The sequence below is a fragment of the Lithobates pipiens genome, unplaced genomic scaffold (genome assembly GCF_037356315.1).
Source record: "Lithobates pipiens isolate NorthernLeopardFrog02 unplaced genomic scaffold, aLitPip1_a1.2 Scaffold_18, whole genome shotgun sequence".
Lineage (NCBI taxonomy): Eukaryota > Metazoa > Chordata > Amphibia > Anura > Ranidae > Lithobates > Lithobates pipiens.
The window spans coordinates 417988192-418010548 of record NW_027507758.1 but is presented as its reverse complement, the minus strand read 5'-3'; the positions used below and the strand labels follow the sequence as shown (position 1 = coordinate 418010548).

At 41.9% G+C, this 22357-nt stretch overlaps 1 protein-coding gene across 1 annotated transcript in view; it reads left to right on the top strand.

Annotated features, from left to right (window-relative positions):
• MYNN (myoneurin) overlaps positions 1–18205 on the top strand; it is a 37952-nt gene extending 19747 nt beyond the window's left edge. The window contains exons 6-8 of the mRNA XM_077488009.1: positions 3602–3685; positions 6562–6648; positions 14302–18205. Coding sequence (XP_077344135.1) covers positions 3602–3685; positions 6562–6648; positions 14302–14564 — 434 coding nt within the window. The 3' untranslated portion in view covers positions 14565–18205. The remainder of the gene's footprint in view (positions 1–3601; positions 3686–6561; positions 6649–14301) is intronic.
• Positions 18206–22357: the final 4152 nt, after the last annotated feature.

The following is a 22357-nucleotide window of genomic DNA, read 5'->3' as shown; positions in this document are numbered from 1 at the left end:
TGGGTATTCAGACAGCCACGGGCGCTGCAGCTTTATGAATGCAATAGCTGTCGGGGGAGATTCCTCCATCCAAGCTGTTTAGTGTGAATGGAAGAACCTACCATGTGTCTCTTGTTCTGCCCACAGTCTATGTGTGTATTTAGCCTGCTTTACTCTGATAATGTTCTGCTGGGTAGCCTCAGACTGTCTATATTTGTGAGCAATTCTCAGTGATCTTTTCCTAGTGATCAGTGTTGGTCACTAATGGACAACGGAGATTATGTTTACAATTATGAACTTTATATGTGCAGTCTATAGGTGAGCATACATGAAAGTCTTTTACAATTATGATCATATCTTACAAAAAACGATGAGTGGATCCTTGATTGGGTTATTAAATCAGAATAATTGGAAATTATTTTCAATCGAATTCATTTTGTATGTGTGCGATTTAAAAGTCATATAGATAGCTTGATCCATAATTACAGTAGTATTTAACAGAAATCAAAGGAAATATTTTGTGGCCATTCAGTGAGCAGTTTGGTTAGCTGTACTTTCAGTCCATGCCCCCTGCTTCTCTCCATATATGTTAGTGAGAGTAGAATGAAGGGTTCCCTCTTATGTGAAGCAGAGGGTACTGATTGCTGAGCGAACATTTTTGGAGGATCTTTGTGTCTTATTTGCATTCTTCCAAACACACCCAAGCTCATCTCCTACTCAAGGCGGGTACAGGGCTTTAAAAAAATCAGGTGGTATAATACTGGACTTTGCCTAAAAAATTAAAAACCCAGTTAAGCAATGTCTGCACTTAAACTGATCACTTGTTTGTAATAGATAACAGAAATGCAATTGCAAAAATACCACAACTCTTTTCTATATTAAAAAAATTATTATGATTTCTGAAATTCCCATGCTTCTGTCAGACATGGTAGAATTGAAGCATAACCAAAGGCAATTTTTTTTTATAGATGTGGGTGGGGTAATAAGGAATTAGAACCACTGTCAGGTTTTTATTGGTGTCTGTGCTCTTGTTAGATTCAAAATCTTTGTAAAAAATATTCAAAAAAGATTCAAAATGTTGTCAATTGACAAGCTGGCAGCGGCTCTTTCGTTCTGAGATAACGTCCTATGATGTTGTCCCACTCTCGCAGCACTTGCACGCCCCTGGAGGTGTGCAGCAATTACACACACCTGGCGGTGCGCAGCACGGTGATTAGTGGTGCACTCTGTCCCTGGGACACATCGCATCACCGATCTCTATGACGAGGTTCTTTGCCCATGTGATCAGCTGTGCCCAATCACATTTAAACAAGGAAATGTCGGTTATATCCTCTTACTTTCTGTTAAGCCTATGGGACAGGGAGTGAAGGTAAATCTTACTAATGAGATATACAGTTGTGCTCATAAGTTTACATACCCTTGCAGAATTTATGATTTCTTGGCATTTTTCAGAGAATACGAATGATAACACACAAACTTTTCTTTCACTTGTGGTTCATGTTTGGCTGAAGCCATTTATTATCAGTCAACTGTGTTTACTCTTTCTAAATCATGACAACAGAAACTACCAAAATGACCCCGATCAAACGTTTACATACCCTAGTGATTTTGGCTTGATAACATGCACACAAGTTGACACAAAGGGGTTTGAATGGCTATTAAAGGTAACAATTCTCACCTGTGATCTGTTTGCTTGTAATTAGTTTGTGTGTATAAAAGGTCAATGAGTTTCTGGACTCCTGACAGACCCTTGCATATTTCATCCAGTGCTACACTGAAGTTTCTGGGTTCTGAGTCATGGGGAAAGCAAAATAATTTTCAAAGGATCTGCAGGATAAGGTAGTTGAACTGTATAAAACAGGAAAGGGATATAAAAAGATATCCAAGGAATTGAGAAAGCCAATCAAGAAGTGGAGAATGAGGAGTTCTGTTCCAAACCACGGTCAGATAGACCAACTAAAATTTCAGCCACAAATGCCAGGAAAAATGTTCGAGATGCAAAGAAAAACCCACAAATAACTTCAGGTGAAATACAGGACTCTCTGAAAACATGTGGTGTGGCTGTTTCAAGATGCACAAGAAAGATGGGTTGCATGGTCGAGTTGCCAGAAGAAATCCATTACTAGGAGGAGTCAACAAAGTCTATGATGAAAGGTACACCATTCCTACTGTGAAACACGGAGGTGGATCGCTGATTTTTTGGGGATGTGTGAGCTACAAAGGCACAGGAAATTTGGTCAAAATTGATGGCAAGATGCAGTATGTTATCAAAAAATACTGGAGGAACATTTGCATTCATCAACCAGGAAGCTGCGTCTGGGATGTACTTGGACATTCAAACATGAAAATGATCCAAAACACAAGGCCAAGTCGACCTGTCATTGGCTACAGCAGAATAAAGTGAAGGTTCCTGGAGTGGCCATCTCATTCTCCTGACCTCAATATCATTGAGCCACTCTGGGGAGATCTCAAACGTGCAGTTCACGCAAGGCAGCCCAAGAATTTACAGGAGCTGGAGGCTTTTTGCCAAGAGGAATGGGCAGCTTTACCATCAGCTTTACCATCAAATACCACCAAAGACTTCAAGCTGTCATTGATGTTAAAGGGGGCAATACACGGTATTAAGAACTGGGGTATGTAAACTTTTGATCAGGGTCATTTGGGTAGTTTATGTTGTGATTATGATTTAAAAAAAAGTCAACACAGATAGTTGATAATAAATTGCTTCAGTGAAACGCTAACCATGAGTGAAAGGAAACGTTTTTGTGTTATCGTTCATATTCTCTGAAAAATGGCCAAGAAATCATAAATTCTGCCAGGGTATATAAACGTATGAGCACAACTGTATTTGGCAAAAGAAAAAATTACATATTTTAACCCTCCATTACTGTAATCCAACATGAGGGAAAAAAAGTTTTGGCTTTAGATATACTTAAAAAATCAAAACCGGTTTGTGTATTCACTCCTCTACTTATTAGCTGTAAGTGGTAGAAAAGGCCGATGCCTCAGAATGGTCTTAGTATACACTCCAGTCAAAAAGGCACTGTGTCATCCTGATAATGGAGATCTGGATCTGCCAGGTGCCTGGATTGATACCCGTCTCGGCAAGCTGCTGAGACCCTAAGATGCCCTGCCCACCCCTTCCACAGCTCAGTGCTCCAATGAGCGAGGAGGGGGCAGAGCGGAGAGCTGTGAGAACGGAGCCATCGGCAATGTTCGATCGCTCGGTTCTCAGTGCAGAGGCATCGGGAGACAGATGCAGCATCCGATCAATGCTGCATCCACCTAGGTGAGTATAAAACTCAAAAAAAACGAAAACATACTTCTCTTTTAAGTCTTGCCAGCAGTGCTGTACATGCATGAGGATCTTACTCACTGATTAGATGTATTAATAACTGCTTATTAACAGCACTTGTTACCTATAGCAAATTATCAGCATCTCCACCATTTTTCTATGCTGATGCAGAGACAGAAAGAGAACAATTGGATTGGTTGCAACGGTCTTCCTTAAGACACATCCAATTATGGGGCCCATTGATCTTTATTTGAAATGTTCTTTGTGACTAATAAACAGTTTGATGTTATGCTTACCAGTGCATTGACTTCTGTTTTCAATACACAGGGGAAAAACCTTACATCTGTGGAGTCTGTGGGAAGAGCTTCATTTCTTCGGGAGAACTTAATAAACATTTCCGCTCTCATACAGGTATGATATTATTTTTTTAAGCTTTTTTTTTTTTTCTTAACCATTTTAGGTCCACCCTATAGCAGTTTTACTGCTACAGGGCCACACCTGTGCTCTGTATAATGTGTGTGTGTGTGTGTGGTGTGTGTGTGTGTGTGTGTGTGTGTGTGTGTGTGTGTATATATATATATATATATATATATATATATATATATATATATATATATATATATATATATATATATATATAATATAATGTGATCCAACACTTCTGGGTAGGGGGCGTGCATGGACACACAGCGGAAGCTGATCTGCGAGTGCAGGGTACTCTATGTCCTCTGGCACCTGCTGATCGCCAGGCAGAGAGATGGTCTGCCTATGTAAACAAGGCAGATCACCATTCTGACACGAGGGAAGGAATGGAGTGTGTCCCTGCAAAGCAAGGAATAAATTCCATCTCTTCCCTTAGTAAAAGCACCTCACAGAGTATAGTAAAACACTGTTTAGGCACACACTTAATCCTTTGATTGCCCTTGATGTTAACCCCCTTCACAACCAGTGTCAACAGTACAGTGACGCTGCATATTTTTAGCACTGATCACTGGTCCCCAAAAAGTGTCGGTGTCGAATACCCACCACAATATCGCAGTCCCACTATAAGTTGCTGATTGCTGCCATTACTAGTAAAAAAGAAATAAAAATACCCCATAGTTTGTAGACTCTATAACATTTGCGCAAACCAATCAATATACGCTTATTATGATTTTATTTACCAAAAGTATGTAGCTGAATACATATTGGCCTAAATTTATGAAGAAATTGGATTTTTTATATTTTTTATTAAATGTATTAGGTAAAAAATATTGTTTTGTTTTTTTTTCTTCAAAATTGTCAGTTTTGTTTATAGCACAAAAAAAATGTATTTAAATTATTTAAAGGGGTTGTAAAGGCAGGATGTTTTTTATCCAAATGCATTCTATGCATTAAGATAAAAGGCCTTCTGTTTGCAGCAGCCCCAATAATACGTACCTAAGCCCTATCTCTATCCAGCGATGTCCACAAGTCCCTTGGCCATCCTTGACTCTCCCTCTTAATCTGGCTGAGACAAGGCAGTGGCGCCATTGGCTTCCACTGCTGTCAAAGTCTGTTAGCCAATCAGGAGAGAGCAGGGGTGGGGCTGAACCGCAGCTCCATGTCTGAATGGATAGACGGAGCTACAGCTTGGCTCAGGTGCCCCCATAGCAAGCTGCTTGCTATGGGGGGACTTGACAGGAGAGAGGGGCCTCGAGCACCAAAGAGGGACCTGTGAAGAGTAGCATCTGGTGGGCTGCCCTGTGCAAAACCACTACACAGAGCAGATAAGTAATAACATGTTTGTTATTTGAAAAAAAAACTACTTTACAATCACTTTAACTTTTAAAACCCATTTCCTAACAATAACTATTGTGTTAACTCCCATTTCTTTTTGTGTTAGTGACTATGGTCATCAGGATAAATTGAGGGGTGAAACTTCCCAGCCTTGAGACAACATAATAAAAACTTGAAAGGTCTCCAAATCTTTCTCACTCCATCCAAAACTAAAAAAAAAAAAAAGATTTGACTTTACATACATTTTAATTTTTTTTTTTTTTGCAAATGCAAGCAGTGTAAATACCTGATTTTGATCTTGCAGTCAGAGTGGGAGATGCAACACAGGAAGCCATTCGGCTCACATGTTGATCATAAGCATGCTGATAGGAGAAGAAAGGAGAAAGCGATGGACCCATCACTGTGCTGCTTCTTCTTCATTGTCCATTCACAGGCTGGGGGCAGGTTCATGACAGCCTGGAGCTCAGAGGAAGAGGGTTAAATGGTGCTGGCTCGCAATTCAAACCAGGATAATGGAAATATTATGGCTACATTACATTACACACTGGCAGGAAGGTGTGGCCCACAACCCCGTTCACTATAAGGGTCCTCTCACACGGGACGGATCCGTGATGATCCGCCCGGGGAACATTTGCTTGCTTAGCAGGGATCACTCCGTTGATCCCAGCCGGCGGATGACAGGGCGGTCCCTTCACACTGTGCAGGGACCGCCCTGTCAGATCTCTGCTCTCCCCTATGGGGGGATCGGATGAACACGGACCGTCTGTCCATCTTCATCCGATCCGATCTGCTCTGCAGATGGATCGAAAAATAGGATTTTCCTCCATCTGCAGAATCGGACCATAGCGGGGACGGATGATATCGGGTGTCCGAGGATGTTCATCCGCTGACACCCGCTATCCCATAGGGATTGCATTTATGTCCGTATTTCCTAAAACGGATGGATGAAATACAGGCATATTGTCCACACGTGTGAAAGGGGCCTTACAGGTCACCGGTTGCCACAGGTATTCGCGACTGTACACACAGCCAGCGATTTACCACTGGTGGACGCACTTCGTGGGTACTCTCTGGTTGTGTAGAGAGTCGCGGATGGCTGCGGCACCAACAACCTGTCATTTATAGGGAACGGGGCTGGTGACTGAGCCTAGTCGCTCAGAGCTGCAGCAGGACTCAAGATTCCGAGTGCTACAGTTTGCGCCAACTTGAACTTTGTGATGGAAAGAAATTATACCCTGCACTTCAAAAGAGAGCCTGATAAAAGTAATAGCCCTACCACATTACCAATATAAATCTTTCACATGATAGCTTGTGGCTGGTGCTTGAATAGAAATGGTGCTCTTGCAGCATGAATCTCATGTACCCCCTGGGTGACTACAAGACTAGTAGGAGTCTGGGGTCTCTTACAAACATGCCTAAACAACCATCCACACAGCTTGCTTGGAAATATTGTCAATGTTGTTTTAAACCTAGAATTACTTGTAGTTCTTTGAAAAAAACTGACTTTTATAACATTGCTATGACTTCAGGAGAGAGGCCATTTGTCTGTGAAGTTTGCGGAAATTCTTACACAGATGTGAAAAACTTGAAGAAGCATAAGCTGAAAGCGCACAGTGGTAAGTTAGTTAATGTACTTTGATACCTTGTCAGGGATGTAGCCTTCTTTTTACGTATAAATTATTGTTAAATAATCAAGATCGCTCTAATGGTTAGAAGCTGCCATGTATAGTCACCTTGGAAGCTTTTATTTTTTATTGTCAGAGAACATTAAATTAAAATTGACTTACTTTTTGGTTACATACATTTTTTCCCACTTTGACATTACCCCCTTGCCAATGAGTGTATGCACACATGCATCCTTATTGAAGTGGGCATTTTTCTATGGGGACGCATATGTGCGTGTAGAGTGCCCCCAGCCCGAAAACTGATCTGTCACCATGAGTAATGGTTCGTGATCACTGTGATTGTTGATGTAGGTCAAGGTCAGTGTTGTTAAAGGTCAAGGTTTTCGTGTTTGTGTTTTAGTTACTTTTTTTGTATAGTGTCAATGTGCATTAGGGCCCTACTATGGGTAAAAACATCAAATTATGCATACATATGGTATGTGGTATCACCACGATCATCAGGAATAGGAGAACTTATTTTTATGTTGATCTTTGGTGGTGGGTCATGGTAATTAGAGGTTGACCGTTATATTGGCAGATATTTTGCCATTTGTTGATAAATCGGCATCAGCCGATTATTATGAAAATGAGGCCGATATTTAACACTGCCCGCCGTTCCTCCTCCCACCACACTCAGTGCGGCGCTTGATGCTTGCCAGAGCCGCTGAGTGTGTGAAACTGACATGTAACTGAGAGAGGAGAGAGAGAGAGAATCTGTCAGAATTGAGATTGATGTCAGGGGTGGGCGGGACACGGCTGGGGTCGGCAGGACCCAGCAGCTATCTAACAGCAGCCAATGGGATGGGATCTGGGCAGGCCACTACGTGTATATGGCACCGACTCTTTTCTTAAGCATCCCAATCATTGGCTGGTGTTTGATAGCTGCTGGGTCCCGACCCGCCCCGGCTGGGTCCCACCCACCCCTGACATTGAGCTCAATTCGACAGCTCCTCTCTGTTACTTGTCAGTTTCACACACAGTTAAACTCGGCTCATTGGGAAACCTGCCAGCGCCACCCACCAGTGCCAATCAGTGTCACCTGCCAGTGCTTGCCACTGCCAATCAGTGACAGTGCCAACAGTGCCACCTGCCAGTTCCAAACCAGTGCCACCTGCCAGTGCCAACCAGTGCCACTGCCAATCGATTCAAGTTTCACGCATACTCTGACCTGATCTTTTATAAGCGCACCTTACTAGGACATCTGGTAAGGAGCCAACTTTATTCGTTTGGTGGTGGTGCACTTCAATTTGTTTCACGTTGGTACACGATTCAGAGACTTGGAGCCATTTGGGACACGTGGTGTTTCTGTCTACAGTGCATTTATATTTAAAATCTCGTTTTCACAAAGAATTATCTCAATGAGGACTTTCATTCATTTGTGTGACTCATCATTAATTTATGTGATTTATCTATTGGCACATTCCTCTGTGTTAGGCTAGGGCACAATATTACTGAGATTCATTGTTTATGTAATTAGTGACACTGTTGCATACGCATTATCAAATGTATTTAGTATATGCCATACAATAGGTTTTGGTATTTATAACGATATGATTTTTCGTTTAACACTGCACTTTAAAATTTTGGGTGAGGTGTTTATATCCTAATATATGCTATTAGGGATTGCGCGGTTTTTTATTTTTTTTATTTACGTGTGCTTAAAAGTATACCTATATTAAAACAATTAAGAGATTTTGTAAGTTTGCCCACTGCAAAGAAATGGAGGATCTATAATTTTTATCATAGGTATATTTTAAATGCTAGAGATGATAGATGTTCTAAATTCAGTTGCAGTTCAGTGAGTAAAATAAGTATTTGATCCCCAAGCAAAACATGACTTAGTAATTGGTGGAAAAACCCTTGTTGGCAAACACAGAAGTTAGATGTTTCTTGTAGTTGGTTACCAGGTTTGCACATATCTGAGGAGGAATTTTAGTCTACTCTTCTTTACAGATCTTCTCTAAATCCTTAAGGTTTCTTTGTTTTCGCTTGGCAACTGAAAGTTTCGGCTCCTATACATTATCTATAGGATTAAGGTTTGGAGACTGGCTAGACTACCCTTCTTCTTGAACCACTCCTTTGTTGCCTTGGCGTTATGTTTTGGGTCATTGTCATGCTGGAAGACCCATACATGACTCTCCTTCAGTTTTCTCTGGTTGAGGGAGAAAGGGTTCTCATCCAAGATTTTACATTACACGGCCCCGTTCATTGACCCCTCAATGAGACAAAGTTGGCCTGTACCTTTTTGGCAGAGAAACAGCCCCAAATCATAATGTTTCCAGCTCTGTGCTTGACTGTAGCGATGGTGTTCTTAGGGTCATATTCAGCATTTTTCTACCTCCAATCACAGCGTGTCGAGTTGAGTTAATAGCGACGAGCTCAATTTTGGTCTCATCTGACCACAGCACTTTCTCCCAATGCTCCTCTGAATCATTTCGATGTTGTTCATTTTCAAAGTTCAGATGGGCCTGTATTTGGGCCTTCTTGAGGAGGAGGACCTTGCGGGCGCTGTAGGATTTCAATCTATGGCAGCGTATTGTGTTACAAATGGATTGTTTGGTGGCTGAGGGCCCAACTGCCTTGAGATCGTTCCCAAGCTTCACCTGTGTAGTTCTGGGCAGATCCTTCACTTTTCTCATGATCATCCTTACCCCATGAGGCAAAATCTGGCATGGAGCTCCAGGCCGAGGGTGATTTGATGGTTATTTTGTATTTCTTCCATTTGTGAATAATAGTTGCTGCAACAGTTGTCTTCTTCTCACCAAGCTTCTTGCTGCTGGTCCTGTAGCCCAGCCTTGTGCAGGTCTACAATCTTGTCCCTGATGTCCATTGACAGCTCTTTGGTCTTGCCCATGTTATTGAGTTTTTATTTTTTTTTCCCATATTTTTATTCAAATTTTCAACAAGAAGAGTTACAATTTCAGTATCTGACAATGTAGATACATAAAAGCACAAGAAAACAATACGAAACAATTCAAGTAGAGAGAAGAAGGAGGAAAAACTGGCAATACATGTGTGGAATTGCGAGGGTACTTCAAATAGTTACTGGCCCACCCCCTCCTGGTAGTCGTCCTAGATCTTGCTTCATTTAGGGGTCAAGAGGCAAACATCTGAGCCCTTATTATCCAACCCTCCCTTTTGACTTCAGTGCTATAATAAATCCTAAAGAAATGATAATAGAAAAGGTACTGGCACATGTGTTTTCAGGTGTACTCAAATAAAGAAGGAAAAGAAGAAAAGTAACTATAGTAAGATAGGGTAAAGAAATAAGGAATAAGAAGCAAAGAAAGAGAGAAAGAGGAAGAAGAAGAGGAAAAAGAAGAAGGGGGATGCACTCCAGTTCCCGGGGACCACCCCCCAGCCACACACCAGAAAAACCCCTTTACCCAGTTACGAGATCTCTAATCCAAGGTTCCCACACTCTGTTAAACCAAGCCATTCTATCAGCAAGTATTGCCGATAAACGTTCATTCACTATTATCCAGGACAATTTTGTTTTAAGTAGGTAAAACGGGACAATTGGTGATCTCCACGATTTGGCTATGGAGATCCTCGCTGCCACAAAGATAAAAGCTATAAGCTTGCTCATTGGCTTTGAAGCCCCTTCTATGGGGTGTCCCAGCAGCGCATGCAGGGGCGATTTGCGGAGGTTCACACGGCTCAAAGAATATATAAAATTGTACGTGCGGATCCAAAACCGTCGCACCTTCGGGCACGACCACCATATATGATACATGGTACCATCCGCATTACAGCCCCTAAAGCACCTCGGGGACGCCCCAGGGGCGAAGGTGGCCAGTCGAGCTGGGACCATATACCACCTCATCAGCACCTTATAGTTTGCTTCAATCAAGGAAGTGTTAATAAAAGATTTAGATGCACCTTGTATTATTTTGTTCCACTCTTCCATCTTCAAGGTGGTATGCATATCCCCTTCCCATTTCTCCATATAAGGCAATTTCTTAGAAGGGGGGAATAAAATATTGTATAGCAGAGATATGTGGCCCGTGAGGTTGTCGTGTGTCCTACAAATAGTCTCCATCGGGGTGTATGCAGTGAGTGCAGAGATGCGACTTAATGTCGCCAAAAAGTGCGCTATTTGAGTATAGCGGTAGAATTCCGACCTCGGGAGCTGATACCTTTCATGTAGGGATGTTCGCGACAGAGCCCCCCTATGGTCACATAAGTCTGCTATACGTAGTAAACCTTTGTTGGTCCACCATGAAAAATCTTGGGGGCGGAGACCCGGGGCGAACATGGGATTATTAAGCAAAGGGGCTAGTGGGACATGTCCGGATCTGAAGTTGTGGGTAGTAGCTAGCCTATCCCACAAATTTAGAGAGAGGGACAAAGTCGGGCACATCACCTTAGGCCTGTCTTTTGCCCTCAACCACATTAAGTGGCTAATTTCTTTTCCTGGAAATTGAGAGGATTCCAACAGCATCCAGAGCGGTCTGTCTCGATAGGTATGGAACCGAATTAATTGTGAAATTAGTGCCGCCTGGTGGTATTTAAGCAAATCCGGCATGCCCAGGCCACCCTTCGCCTTCGGTGTATACATCGTCTATCTATTCACCCTGGGTCTTCCGTGCTCCCATATATAGTCCAGCAGCTTAAAGAATATACAAAGCCGCGCCAACCCTCCCCTACATATATAATATAAATACAAATTGAAAAATAAAGACTAATACAATTAAGTAATAGGTTTCAAAAAATGTGAAGGTGACCAAAAAAAAAAGCCAAGAATGGCATAAAATAAAAATACAAAGTCCAAAAAGTTCACAGGAGAATCCAAATGACGGACATAAGTGTTCTTAAATGACAGCACCACAGTGGTTCAACACTTTCCTAGGCGCGTGAGATAACCGTCACTATATATTGAATGCGCTTACCAGAAAATATATGGAATGAAGCATATATGTATGATAAATGGATGACGTCCAAGTTAACCTTCCTCAGCTGGGTCAGCACTCAATCCCTTAGCGGTGATTCCAAGGTAATAATCTGTTCAGTGGTCTCGATATGAAGCACTCAGAGGCCCACAGAAAAGAAAGGGACTGATTTTGCAGCATTGGATGGCTGGGGTTCCAGGCTCAGGGGCAGAGAGGTGTATTTGTACTGATTCCACATCATGGATAGAGACGACCTCCTATATACACTCACAGAAGGGGCTATAACTCTCCATTAGTCAGGATGGCAATCATATCTGAACTGACAGAACTGGAGATAACGAACTTACTCTGGAACCTCTGGAGTTCTCGCCTATCAATAGAGATCGGTAGAGACCTGAATAGGTAGAGTACTTTAGGTAAAACTGTCATCTTGATTGAACACAACCTGCCAAACCATGACGGAGGGTTATTCGACCATCGTTTGAGATCTGCAGAGATTTTTTTAAACAGTGGGGGGAAATTATGTTTATACAATGATGTAAGAGTAGGGGTCAGTGTGATACCTAAGTATGGTAAGGCCTTGTCTTGCCATTGGAAAAGAAAAGAGCTCTGTAATGCTCGGACTATGTGTGGTTGTAGGGATACGTTAAGTGCCTGAGATTTGGAGTGGTTTACCTTTAACCCTGAGAATGTTGTAAAATGTTGCAATACCCCGTGCAAAGTAGGTAAGGAGGTGACTGGGGAGGAGAGGAGCAGTAAGATATCGTCTGCGAACAAAGCGCATTTATGTTCCCGTCTGCCGCTTTTAATACCCAGTATGTCTGGATGTTCCCGGATTTTAATTGCCAATGGCTCCAAAGCTAAAATAAACAATAGGGGGGACAGGGGGCACCCTTGGCGGGTCCCCCTGCGTATGTAGATGTTCGGTGACTTGTAACCTTTGATCATTAGATTCGCCGTGGGGGTGTCATAAATCATTTTAAGCGTGGCCAAGAAACTCGGTCCGAATCCATATTTACCCAAAATAAAGAATAAATAATTCCAGGACAAAGAATCAAATGCTTTATGCAGGTCGAGAGAGACCAGTAGTGCTCCTCTCTGTCCCCCTCCATCCCAACCTGAATTCAATGCTGAGATAAGATCAATGACGCGTCTGGTCTGATCTGGGGCTTGTCTAGTAGGGACAAACCCAGACTGGTCTGGGTGAATATAGTGTGCTAGGAACCCATTCAAACGTGTAGCCATTATCTTGGTCATTAATTTAAGGTCCACGTTGATTAGAGAAATGGGCCGGTAATTTGTGCAATCACCGTGGTCCTTGTTTGGCTTGGGAATTACATGTATGTAAGCCCTATTCTCGTGTGGAGGCAAAGGGCAGCCCCTACGTAACTCATTGTAGAAAGAGCAGAGATGAGGAGTCAGAATCTCGCTATATTTGCGGTAATAGTGGCCCGAGAGACCATCCGGGCCCGGCGATTTTGACGGGTGCAGGGATTTAATGGCCGCCGCTATTTCCCTCTCCGTAAACTCTGACTCCATTATCTCCACATGATCTCTGGATAATGTGGGGAGCGGTGTTATTGAGTTTTTAATTTCAGAAAGAGATTCTGTGGACAAGTGTCTTTTATACACATAACAAGTTGTCGTTAGGAGCACCTTCTTAAATTGACAGGTCTAATCAGTGTATCATATGAGCACATACTGTAGGTAGGGCTGGACTGGGACAAAAATTTGGCCCTGGACTTCACCAAGACCGGCCCACTTTAATTTTGAGTGTCCCCACCAGCAGCCCTCTTCACATCAGCGTCCCCACCAGCAGCCCCCATCAGCAGCCCCCTTCACATCAGAGTCCCTTATCAGAAGCCCCCTTCACATCAGAGTCCCCACCAGCAGCCCCCTTCACATCAGAGTGTCCTCCCTCTCCTCCCCTCACACTTACAGTTGTGAATGCAGCTTTTCTTCCTCTCTCCAGTCATGGGATAACAAGTGATAAGGGGAGAGAGAAGGAAAGTCTGCCACCGTCTATCTCCCCCTGAAGGCTGGTGGGAGCATAATGCCTAATGCTCTCTCCAGCAAGTGACGGAGCACTCCTCCTGACAAGAGTGAAATCGCGATCACTCACTGTCAGAGAGGAGTGGCTCCAGGACTGCACCAGACTGGCCCACTGAGCCATTCGGCCCACCGGGAATCTCCTGGTAGTCCCAATAGCCAGTCCATGCCTGACTGTAGCCCATGAATCTTCAAACTATGGCCCTCCAGTTGTTCAGGAACTACAATTCCTATCATGCCAAGTCATGTGTGTGAATGTCAGATTTTTACAATGCCTCATGGGATATGTAGTTTCGTAACAGCTGCAGAGCCGTAGTTTGAGAATCCCTGCTGTAGCCAGTCTGTGGGAGCCAGAATTATTGTTGGTTGGTAGGGGATCAAATACTTATTTTACTTACTGAACTGCAATACAATTTACAACATTTGTACTGTGTTTTTTCTGGATTTTTGGTTCATATTCTGTCTGTCATTTAAAATACACCTATGATAACAATTCTAGACCCTTTAATTTATTTTGTAAGTGGGCAAACCTACAAAATCTACAGGGGATCAAATAATTTATTTTCCCCACTATACAGTACTTGTGTAAACATGATCATCTACCTTCTGGGCAGTATTGAGTTGCTTTTTGTTGCTCTCATTATATTGTGTTTGCCTTTTTCAGGAAATGAAGATGGAAATAAATCAGAAACCATTGATGGTTCAGTCAGCAATGAGGACTCTGCCAAGAAAAGCCCACTGACTGACACTCTTGATCTGAAGCCGTCTGAGCTGTTCTTACCACTCACACTACACATTGGTCCAGAAGACCATCAAATGCTGCTGCCTCTGACAGATAATCAGAGTCTTTCTTCGGAGTCTTTATTAAGGACATCTGTCACTAATTATACAGAGCCACAGTTTATATTTTTACAGCAAATGTACTGAAAGTCTGCAGGGCAATATTATTTGTTTCACCACAGCACATAACAAAAAAAATACATTTTAGCAGGTATTTTTTTGCTGCTGTTATCAGTAACAGAAAAATGTATTATTTCTGTGTCCCTATTGTCTAGGAACACTCAGTTTAAATTTGAATGGCAGTCCTAAAGTCAGTTGTGTGTTGTTTTTAGATCCAAAGCGAGAAAAAAATCGTGTAACAGATTTTAGCTTCTGTAGCAGTAAAGGGCCCACATATCTATGCATTGTGGTATCATGTGGCAATGCAGCACACACGTCTCAGTGCAGTCTGGTGCCCTTCAATTTCAATAGCTACCCAATGCACAAACACACTTGTTGCAATGAACTACAACTGCATACAGTAATGTACGTTGCGGTGCACATTGTGTTACAAAAAATAGTGCAGGTCAAATTTCCAGTCTATTGTAGTGTGGTGACAGCTCCTTAACCACTTCAGCCCCGGAAGGATTTACCCCCTTCCTGACCAGAGTACTTTTTGCGATTCGGCACTGCGTCGATTTAACTGACAATTGCGCAGTCGTGCGATGTTGTACCCAAACAAAATTGATGTCCTTTTTTTCCCACAAATAGAGCTTTCTTTTGGTGGTATTTGATTACTTCTGTGGTTTTTATTTTTTGCGCTATAAACAAAAAATGTGCGACAATTTTACAGAAAACGCATTATTTTTTACTTTTTGCTATAATAAATATCCCCAAAAAATATATTAAAAAAAATGTTTTTCCTCAGTTTAGGCCGATATGTATTCTTCAACATATTTTTGGTAAAAAAAAATTGCAATAAGCGTTTGATTGGTTTGCGCAAAAGTTATAGCGTCTACAAAATAGGGGATAGATTTATGGCATTTTTATTAATAATGTTTTTTTACTAGTAATGGCGACGATCGGCGATTTTTATTGTGACTGCGACATTTTGGTGGACACATCGGGCAATTTTGACATATTTTTGGGACCATTGGCATTAATACAGTGATCAATGCTATAAAATTGCATTGATTACTGTAAAAATGTCACTGGCAGTAAAGGGGTTAACCACTAGGGGGCGGGGAGGGATTAAGTGTGTCCTGGGGAGTGTTTCTAACTGTCTGGGGGGTGGACTAGCAGTGGCACGACACTGATCGGTGCTCTTGATGACAGGAAGCAGACGATCGGTGTCCTGTCACTAGGCAGATGCTGTGTTTACGTCGGCATCTCCTCGTTCTTCAGCTCTGTGACACGAAAATGAAATTGGGTATCAGGAAATTTAAAGTAACGTATGGGTACGTTACTTTGCCCAGCCATGCCATTCTGCCGACGTATATCTACAGGAGCCTGTCGGCATGTCGTTAAAGTGAACAGTGTACTACAAGGGACATTTTAGGTGTCAATGGGCCTAAGGAAGCTTTCCTGTTTCTGTGTCTTTTAAACAATATATTTGTCATTACACACAAACAATTCAGCAATAAGGGGCTGCAAAAATAACAAGTGCACCTTGCATAACACAAATGATTTACATAAAGTGCAGTGCAGTGTGTCTAATATATGGCAGTTGATCATATTCTTTCTGTCATGTTCTAAACAGAATTGCTTCTGGAGCCAGATTGGTTACTATGGGCAATGTCTCCACTTTCCTTTTTTTTCGTTTGTATAAATTGAGTTATATAACTAATTTGCTGAAATTTAAAGTGTATGTAAAGCCAAGAATGTTTTTTTTTTTGGATGGTGCAAGGAAGGATTATAACCTTTTGTTAAGTTTTACTACAGTTGGATTAATTCTGTGCAGGCCATGAGGGTCTTACTTATAAAAAGAACTACAATAAAATGTTTGGAAAGCCGAGCTTTTGCCCATAGCAGCCAGTCACATTTCCTGTTATAATTTAGAACAGAATAAAAGAAAAATGAAACCGCTGTTAGAAGGCACATGATTGTGTTTGCGTTCTCTGCTCCACTTTATGAAAATCATACCCTGTATACTAAGTAGTAAGGAATCTGCTGTCCTATGGACAGGACATGAGGACTTTTGCACATAGTATGTATCTGTCATGAGTGTAATTTGCGGTTAGTATCTGTGTTTCTTGATCACATCCTGAACCAAGTGCTCTTTTTCTTACACACCTATCTCTTAGTACAGCATAATCTATGTATGAAGTGCATTAGCTTCCAAGTGTCCTCTTTTCTCTAAGGCCCCTTTCACACAGTAATGATCCGCCCCGTGATGATCCGCTCGCTCAGCGGGGATCGCTCCGTTGTCCCCGCTGAGCCGGCGGATAACAGGGCCCTGTCAGCTCTCCGCTCTTCTCTATGGGGTATTGGATGAGCAAGGTCCGCCTGTCCGTGTTCATCCGATCCGCTCTGCAGACGGATAGAAAAATAGGATTTTCCTCCGTCTGTAGAATCGGACAACGATGTTCATCCGCAGACGCCCGCTATCCCATAGGGATGCATGTATGTCTGTATTTCATCCGCAAACGGATGGATGAAATACGGACATAATGTCCCCATGTGTGAAAGGGGCCTAACATCATTTACCATTCTGCCATTGTTTTGGGACCTCTAGAAGTGTGTTTTCTTTACTTTGGTCTCTTGCAGGTAATTATCATTTCTGACAATCTAAAGACCCAGAAATTAATTGTGATGCTACATTTTGGATTCTGAACCCTACAGGTTATGCACTTAGTCTTTATTCAGAATTTACCAAGCTGTGCACCACCAGTAAAGTAAATGCAGGGGCCAGGAGTAAGTAAATGCTTAGCAGGGAGTACAATAGCCTTTATTTAGGAATATGGTCTAGAGGCCACAGAAAAAAATACACATTATTATCAGGGACTCGTTTGCCTAGATGTCTGTATGAATGATGTTTAAAGAGGGTAAAATAGTGGTGCTATCAGAATAGTAATATAGAGTTTTGTATATATACAGCAGATGGGTACATTTTACTTTAAATGATAACTCTTGTTGCACTAGGTGTCTTGTGCTCTGTTTTACTCCCTCTTTTTTTCACAATGATATGCACCATGACAAATTAGTACATTGATTTCTCTGTAATTTACTAATAGTGACTCAACACTTTTCACAATTTATTTGCTCAAGTATAAGGTGCCTTAGGTAATTTATTTCAGGTGTGTTTTATCTGTATTTATTAATGTTAATAGTACTGCTCTTTTATAACGTACACAAAAATCACATGCTATTACCTTGCCTATATTTATAGCGTACCAGTCAAACATTCACAAATGCAGGTAGCAAGTTTGTGAGCTGAACCGGTATTTAGACTTTTAGTTGTCCAGGAACCGGTGACATCAGTCTGACCGCAGCGCAGATGTCACATTGATGTCATTATATCTTAGTGAAGTGACATGCAGCATATTCTACAACTTTGGTTCATCGTTACTTAAATATAGGTTAACGCTACATGTGGACGAAAAAACAATACTTGGTATGCTTTGTTATGTTTTATTTACTTTTTCCCTTTGAAATTGTGTGCAATAAATTGTGCGCGCTTCCAAGTAAAACACTATTTAGGAATTAATTTTACAGTAGAATTTTAGAAAACACAAGTGCAGATTTATTGTTAGGGATTTCAAGCTAAACTCCCAGGAAAAATAAGCTATTAAAAAAATTTGTAAAGACAACACTGTGTACATAAGGATCCTGATATGGCTTTTTAACTTGAAGTGGTTGTAAACCTTTTTAACACAGTTAAATGCCATCATTTATGACATTGATTATTATAACTACTGGTTTTGACCCTGGCTAGAATAAATCATTTTCTGCAGTTATAGTAAAAGAACAAGTACATAATTTTTGCATCTAGCCTCCTTAAAGTATCTAACTCTCTCCTGCCTCAGATGCATAGTTACCTAAATATAACAGCAGCAGCCTGCCGCAATGTTTTCATCCTATAGCTGAAATATTCCTTCCTGCAAGCCACACCTGTGCAATGTGTGCTTATTAGGCTTGTTACCTGTCTGATTTTGAACAGGCCAGTCAAAGTGATTGTAAAGGTTTTTTTTTTTAAATAACAAACATGTTATACTTGCTTGCTCTGTGCAAGGGTTTTGCACAGAGCAGCCCCAATCCTTCTCTTCTGGGGTGCCCTGTTGGTGCTCCTGGCTCCTCTTCATCGGGTGCCCTCACGGAGCTGCACGCCTTCGCGTCCAGCTGCTGCATCCATTGACACAGACAGCAGGTCTCTGCCCCCCCCCCCCCCCCCACGTCACTGGATTTGATTGATTACAGCAGGAGCCAATGGCTCCTGCTGCTATCAATCTATCCAATGAGGATGGAGACAGCAGCTGAAGCTGAAAAAAACCTTATGATTTTACAACTCCTTTAAGCCTCGGGCCCTTTCACACGGACTGTCTTAGTTATATAGAAACACAAGTCCATCTAGTTCAACCGTTTTTCAGGCGGACCTGTCTTAGTTATATAGAAACACAAGTCCATCTAGTTCAACCGTTTTTCAGGCGGACCTGATCAGAGACCCTCCAGTCTACTCTGTGGAGTGGCAGGTGTGTCCGCTGTCCCCTGCCGCCATATGATCCTATTCTGCCTGCAAAAAACAGATGGACAGTTGTCCTATTTTTCATCCGCCCCAGCAGATCGGATTGTATGGAAACAGACAGGTGGTCCATTTCCATTCAATTTCCCCATAGAGTAGAGCGGGACTGTGTCCGCTCTGCACAGCGGAGTGGATATGGACCTGTCATCAGCCTGCTCAGCGGGGATCTGCAGAGGCACCAGCAGCTCTCTGAAAGCTAACATCAAAACCCATGCCTCACCACAAACAGCACCTATGTCTTTGCTGAATCCATAGTTGTTGAGTTGTTGCTGGGACAAGCACCACCCATGCTGAGGCTGGGTCACTGAGTGGTGCTGAAATCCACACAACTACTTCTGATGCAGCTTACTTAGATATACCGGTAAGTAGAAATTTGCTGTTCTATTGTGTTATTCCTTTTTGTTATTTTAGTGGATTTTTTTTAATATTGTTTTTAATGTTTATTGCTCATCTCTTGTTACTCCTATACAGGAAGATCACTTGGACACTGCGACTGACATTGAAGATTTTGAATGGGCATGTAAAATACACTGCATGATCTGGACCTATCTGATGTTCTTGCTGTGCTTTGAGATCCTATACCCAGTGATGAGCATCTCAGATAGTACCCACCTTCAGGTGAGGATCATGAGAGACTACTATGAGTTAATGGCTGCAGCAAAGCTGACTATAACTGGAAGAGTTATTGAGCCCGATAATGCATTCCTTATAGCAAAAGGTGTAAAAAAAAAAAAAAACTGCTATACAGCCCTTCTGGTCACAGCTGAGGAACTTGAATTTTCCTTTTATTCTCAAACCATCATCCCCTGCTTGGAGCAAAGTCTGAACATGAAGAAAGCCTCTCTGGAAAAAATTGTGCACAGAGAGTAGTAGCTATAGTCCTAATGGAATAGAAGCTAAACTGATTTTTGGAAGGCTTCAGGGCCGTTTGCTCCAGCCTTCAACTCCTGCCTGAAGCAAAATCTGATCATGAAGAGGGCTGCTGTGGATCTGGACTCTACAGATAAATTTGAAAAGGTCAAATTAGCATGTCAAATGTACTAAATGATCCAAACCTATCAGAAGCTCTTGCTTTCCTTTGTGATCCTTAGCCTGGTGATGAGCATACAACCATTCTTCAAGTAAGGATGAATAGAACCTGCTATGAGTCAATTTCCACAGTGTCACAGGTTATCGCTGGCAGCCCAATAATGGAGGTCTTATAGCAACCATCTCTGCCGACCCCTCTAACAGAGGTCATAACTGAGAAATTTGGATCTTCCCTTCATGCTCTAACCATCAACTCCTGCCTGGAGCAATATCTGAACATGAATATGGCCACCCTGAAAAAAGCTGCACATATAGTAATACCTATCGCCCTTATAGACCAGAAACTAAGATAATTTCCAGAAAGCTTATGGCCTGTTTATTTCAATCAACTCCTGCCTGAAGCAATGTCTGAACATGAAGAAGGCCACTCTAAAAAACAAAACAAACAAAAAACGCACACAAATAGAGGTAGCTCTCACGCTAATGGACTAGAAGCTAAGCCAATCTCCAGATGGCTTCAGGGCCGTTTGCTCCAGCCATTAACTCCTGCCTGAAGCAATGTCTGAACATGAAGATGGCTGCTCTGAAAAAATAGGCACAAACAGTAGTAGTTATCACCCTAATGGACTAGAAGATAATCCAATTTCCAGAAGACTTCAGGGTCATTTGCTGCATGTCCTTTAACCATTTTTGCCCACTCCTAGGAAAAATAAGCCATGCCTTGGCTGAGCAGCACTCTCACCCTAAATTAAGCTAGCCATACCTCATTTATAGATGGGAGTAGAGAAAAGTTAGAGACCTACACCCATTCTTAGCCTGGATCTACCGAATTCCAAAGGAAAGACACCAACACCTATGCTAAGGCTGGCCCAATAATGAAGTGCTTATAGCAGACTGCTCTGCTGACTACTCTGATAGAGGTTTTAACTGAGAAACCTGGATCTTCCCTTTATGCTCCAACCATCAACTCCTGCCTAGAGTATTGTCTGAACATGAAGATGGCTACTCTGAAAAAAGCTGTAAAATTAGTACTACCTATCACAATAATGAATAAGAAGCTAAGACAATTTCCAAGAAGACTTCAGGGTCATGAGTGTTGCTGAGACCAGCACCACACCTACCCCAAATGAGGCTGGCAGGGCTCATAGCTCCCCATTCACCCATACCTCATACAAAAAGAGAGGCCTACACCCATGCTATGTTTTGGTCCACCGAATTCCAAAAGGAAGTCACCAATATCCATGCTGAGGCTGGGTCATTTGGGTGGTGTCAAGAGCAGCATCACTATTTTTGATGAAGATTACTTTGGTACAATTATAAAGAATTCATGTTACTGTTATGTTTTATGCTTGTTTTAGTGTATAGTTCGCATTCTTATGTTTGTTTTTTACTGTGTTGTACGTTATGTACAGGAAGATCATTTGGACACTGAAGATAAAATTGAAGAGTGGGCATGAGCATGTAAAATAGAGCAAATGATCCAAACCTATGTCTTCCTCAAGTGAGGATGACGAAAGACTGCTGTAGGTTGTGGCAGCAGTGTCACTAATTATCACTGGCAGACTCAATGAGCCCCTTTTAGCAGAGTGCCTAAAGATCAGCCCTGCTAACCACTATGATGTCTGGATCTTGCCTTAATGCTCCAACTGTCAACTCCTGCCAGGAGCAATGTATGACCATGTGGACAACTGCCTTTGATATAGATTCAGGGCATCGAAAAGGTTGCCACGCCTAGGAGGAGTGGGGATGGGTTCAGGCTTTTGTGCAAACATGAGGTTTTCTGGATTTTTTTTCTTTGCAAACCAGAATTCCGATGGGCCTCAATTTTGAATGAGTAGTTTGATGTATTTATGTATATGGCTATTTACATTATTTGATTATGATTACTTATAATAGTCTGGATTGGTGTGTTTGATATATATTTTTCTGCTATAATGTCTTTTGGTTTTGGTTTTTTTTTCTTTTTTTTTTTTTTTTCTTTTTTACTCATTTATATGTTCTTTTTGCCTTTTCCAGTAACATAGTTTTATTACTTGTTGATCCTGCCAGTAGATCTATTATTTTTCTACTTTACCTGTAATAGGGAGTCCACAGTGTTACCTGACATATCCTACCTCAAATTCGGGTAATTATACATCTGAGATAATGGAGAGTTGGATACTTAGATCACTAGGACTAGGCAAGCTGGGTACAT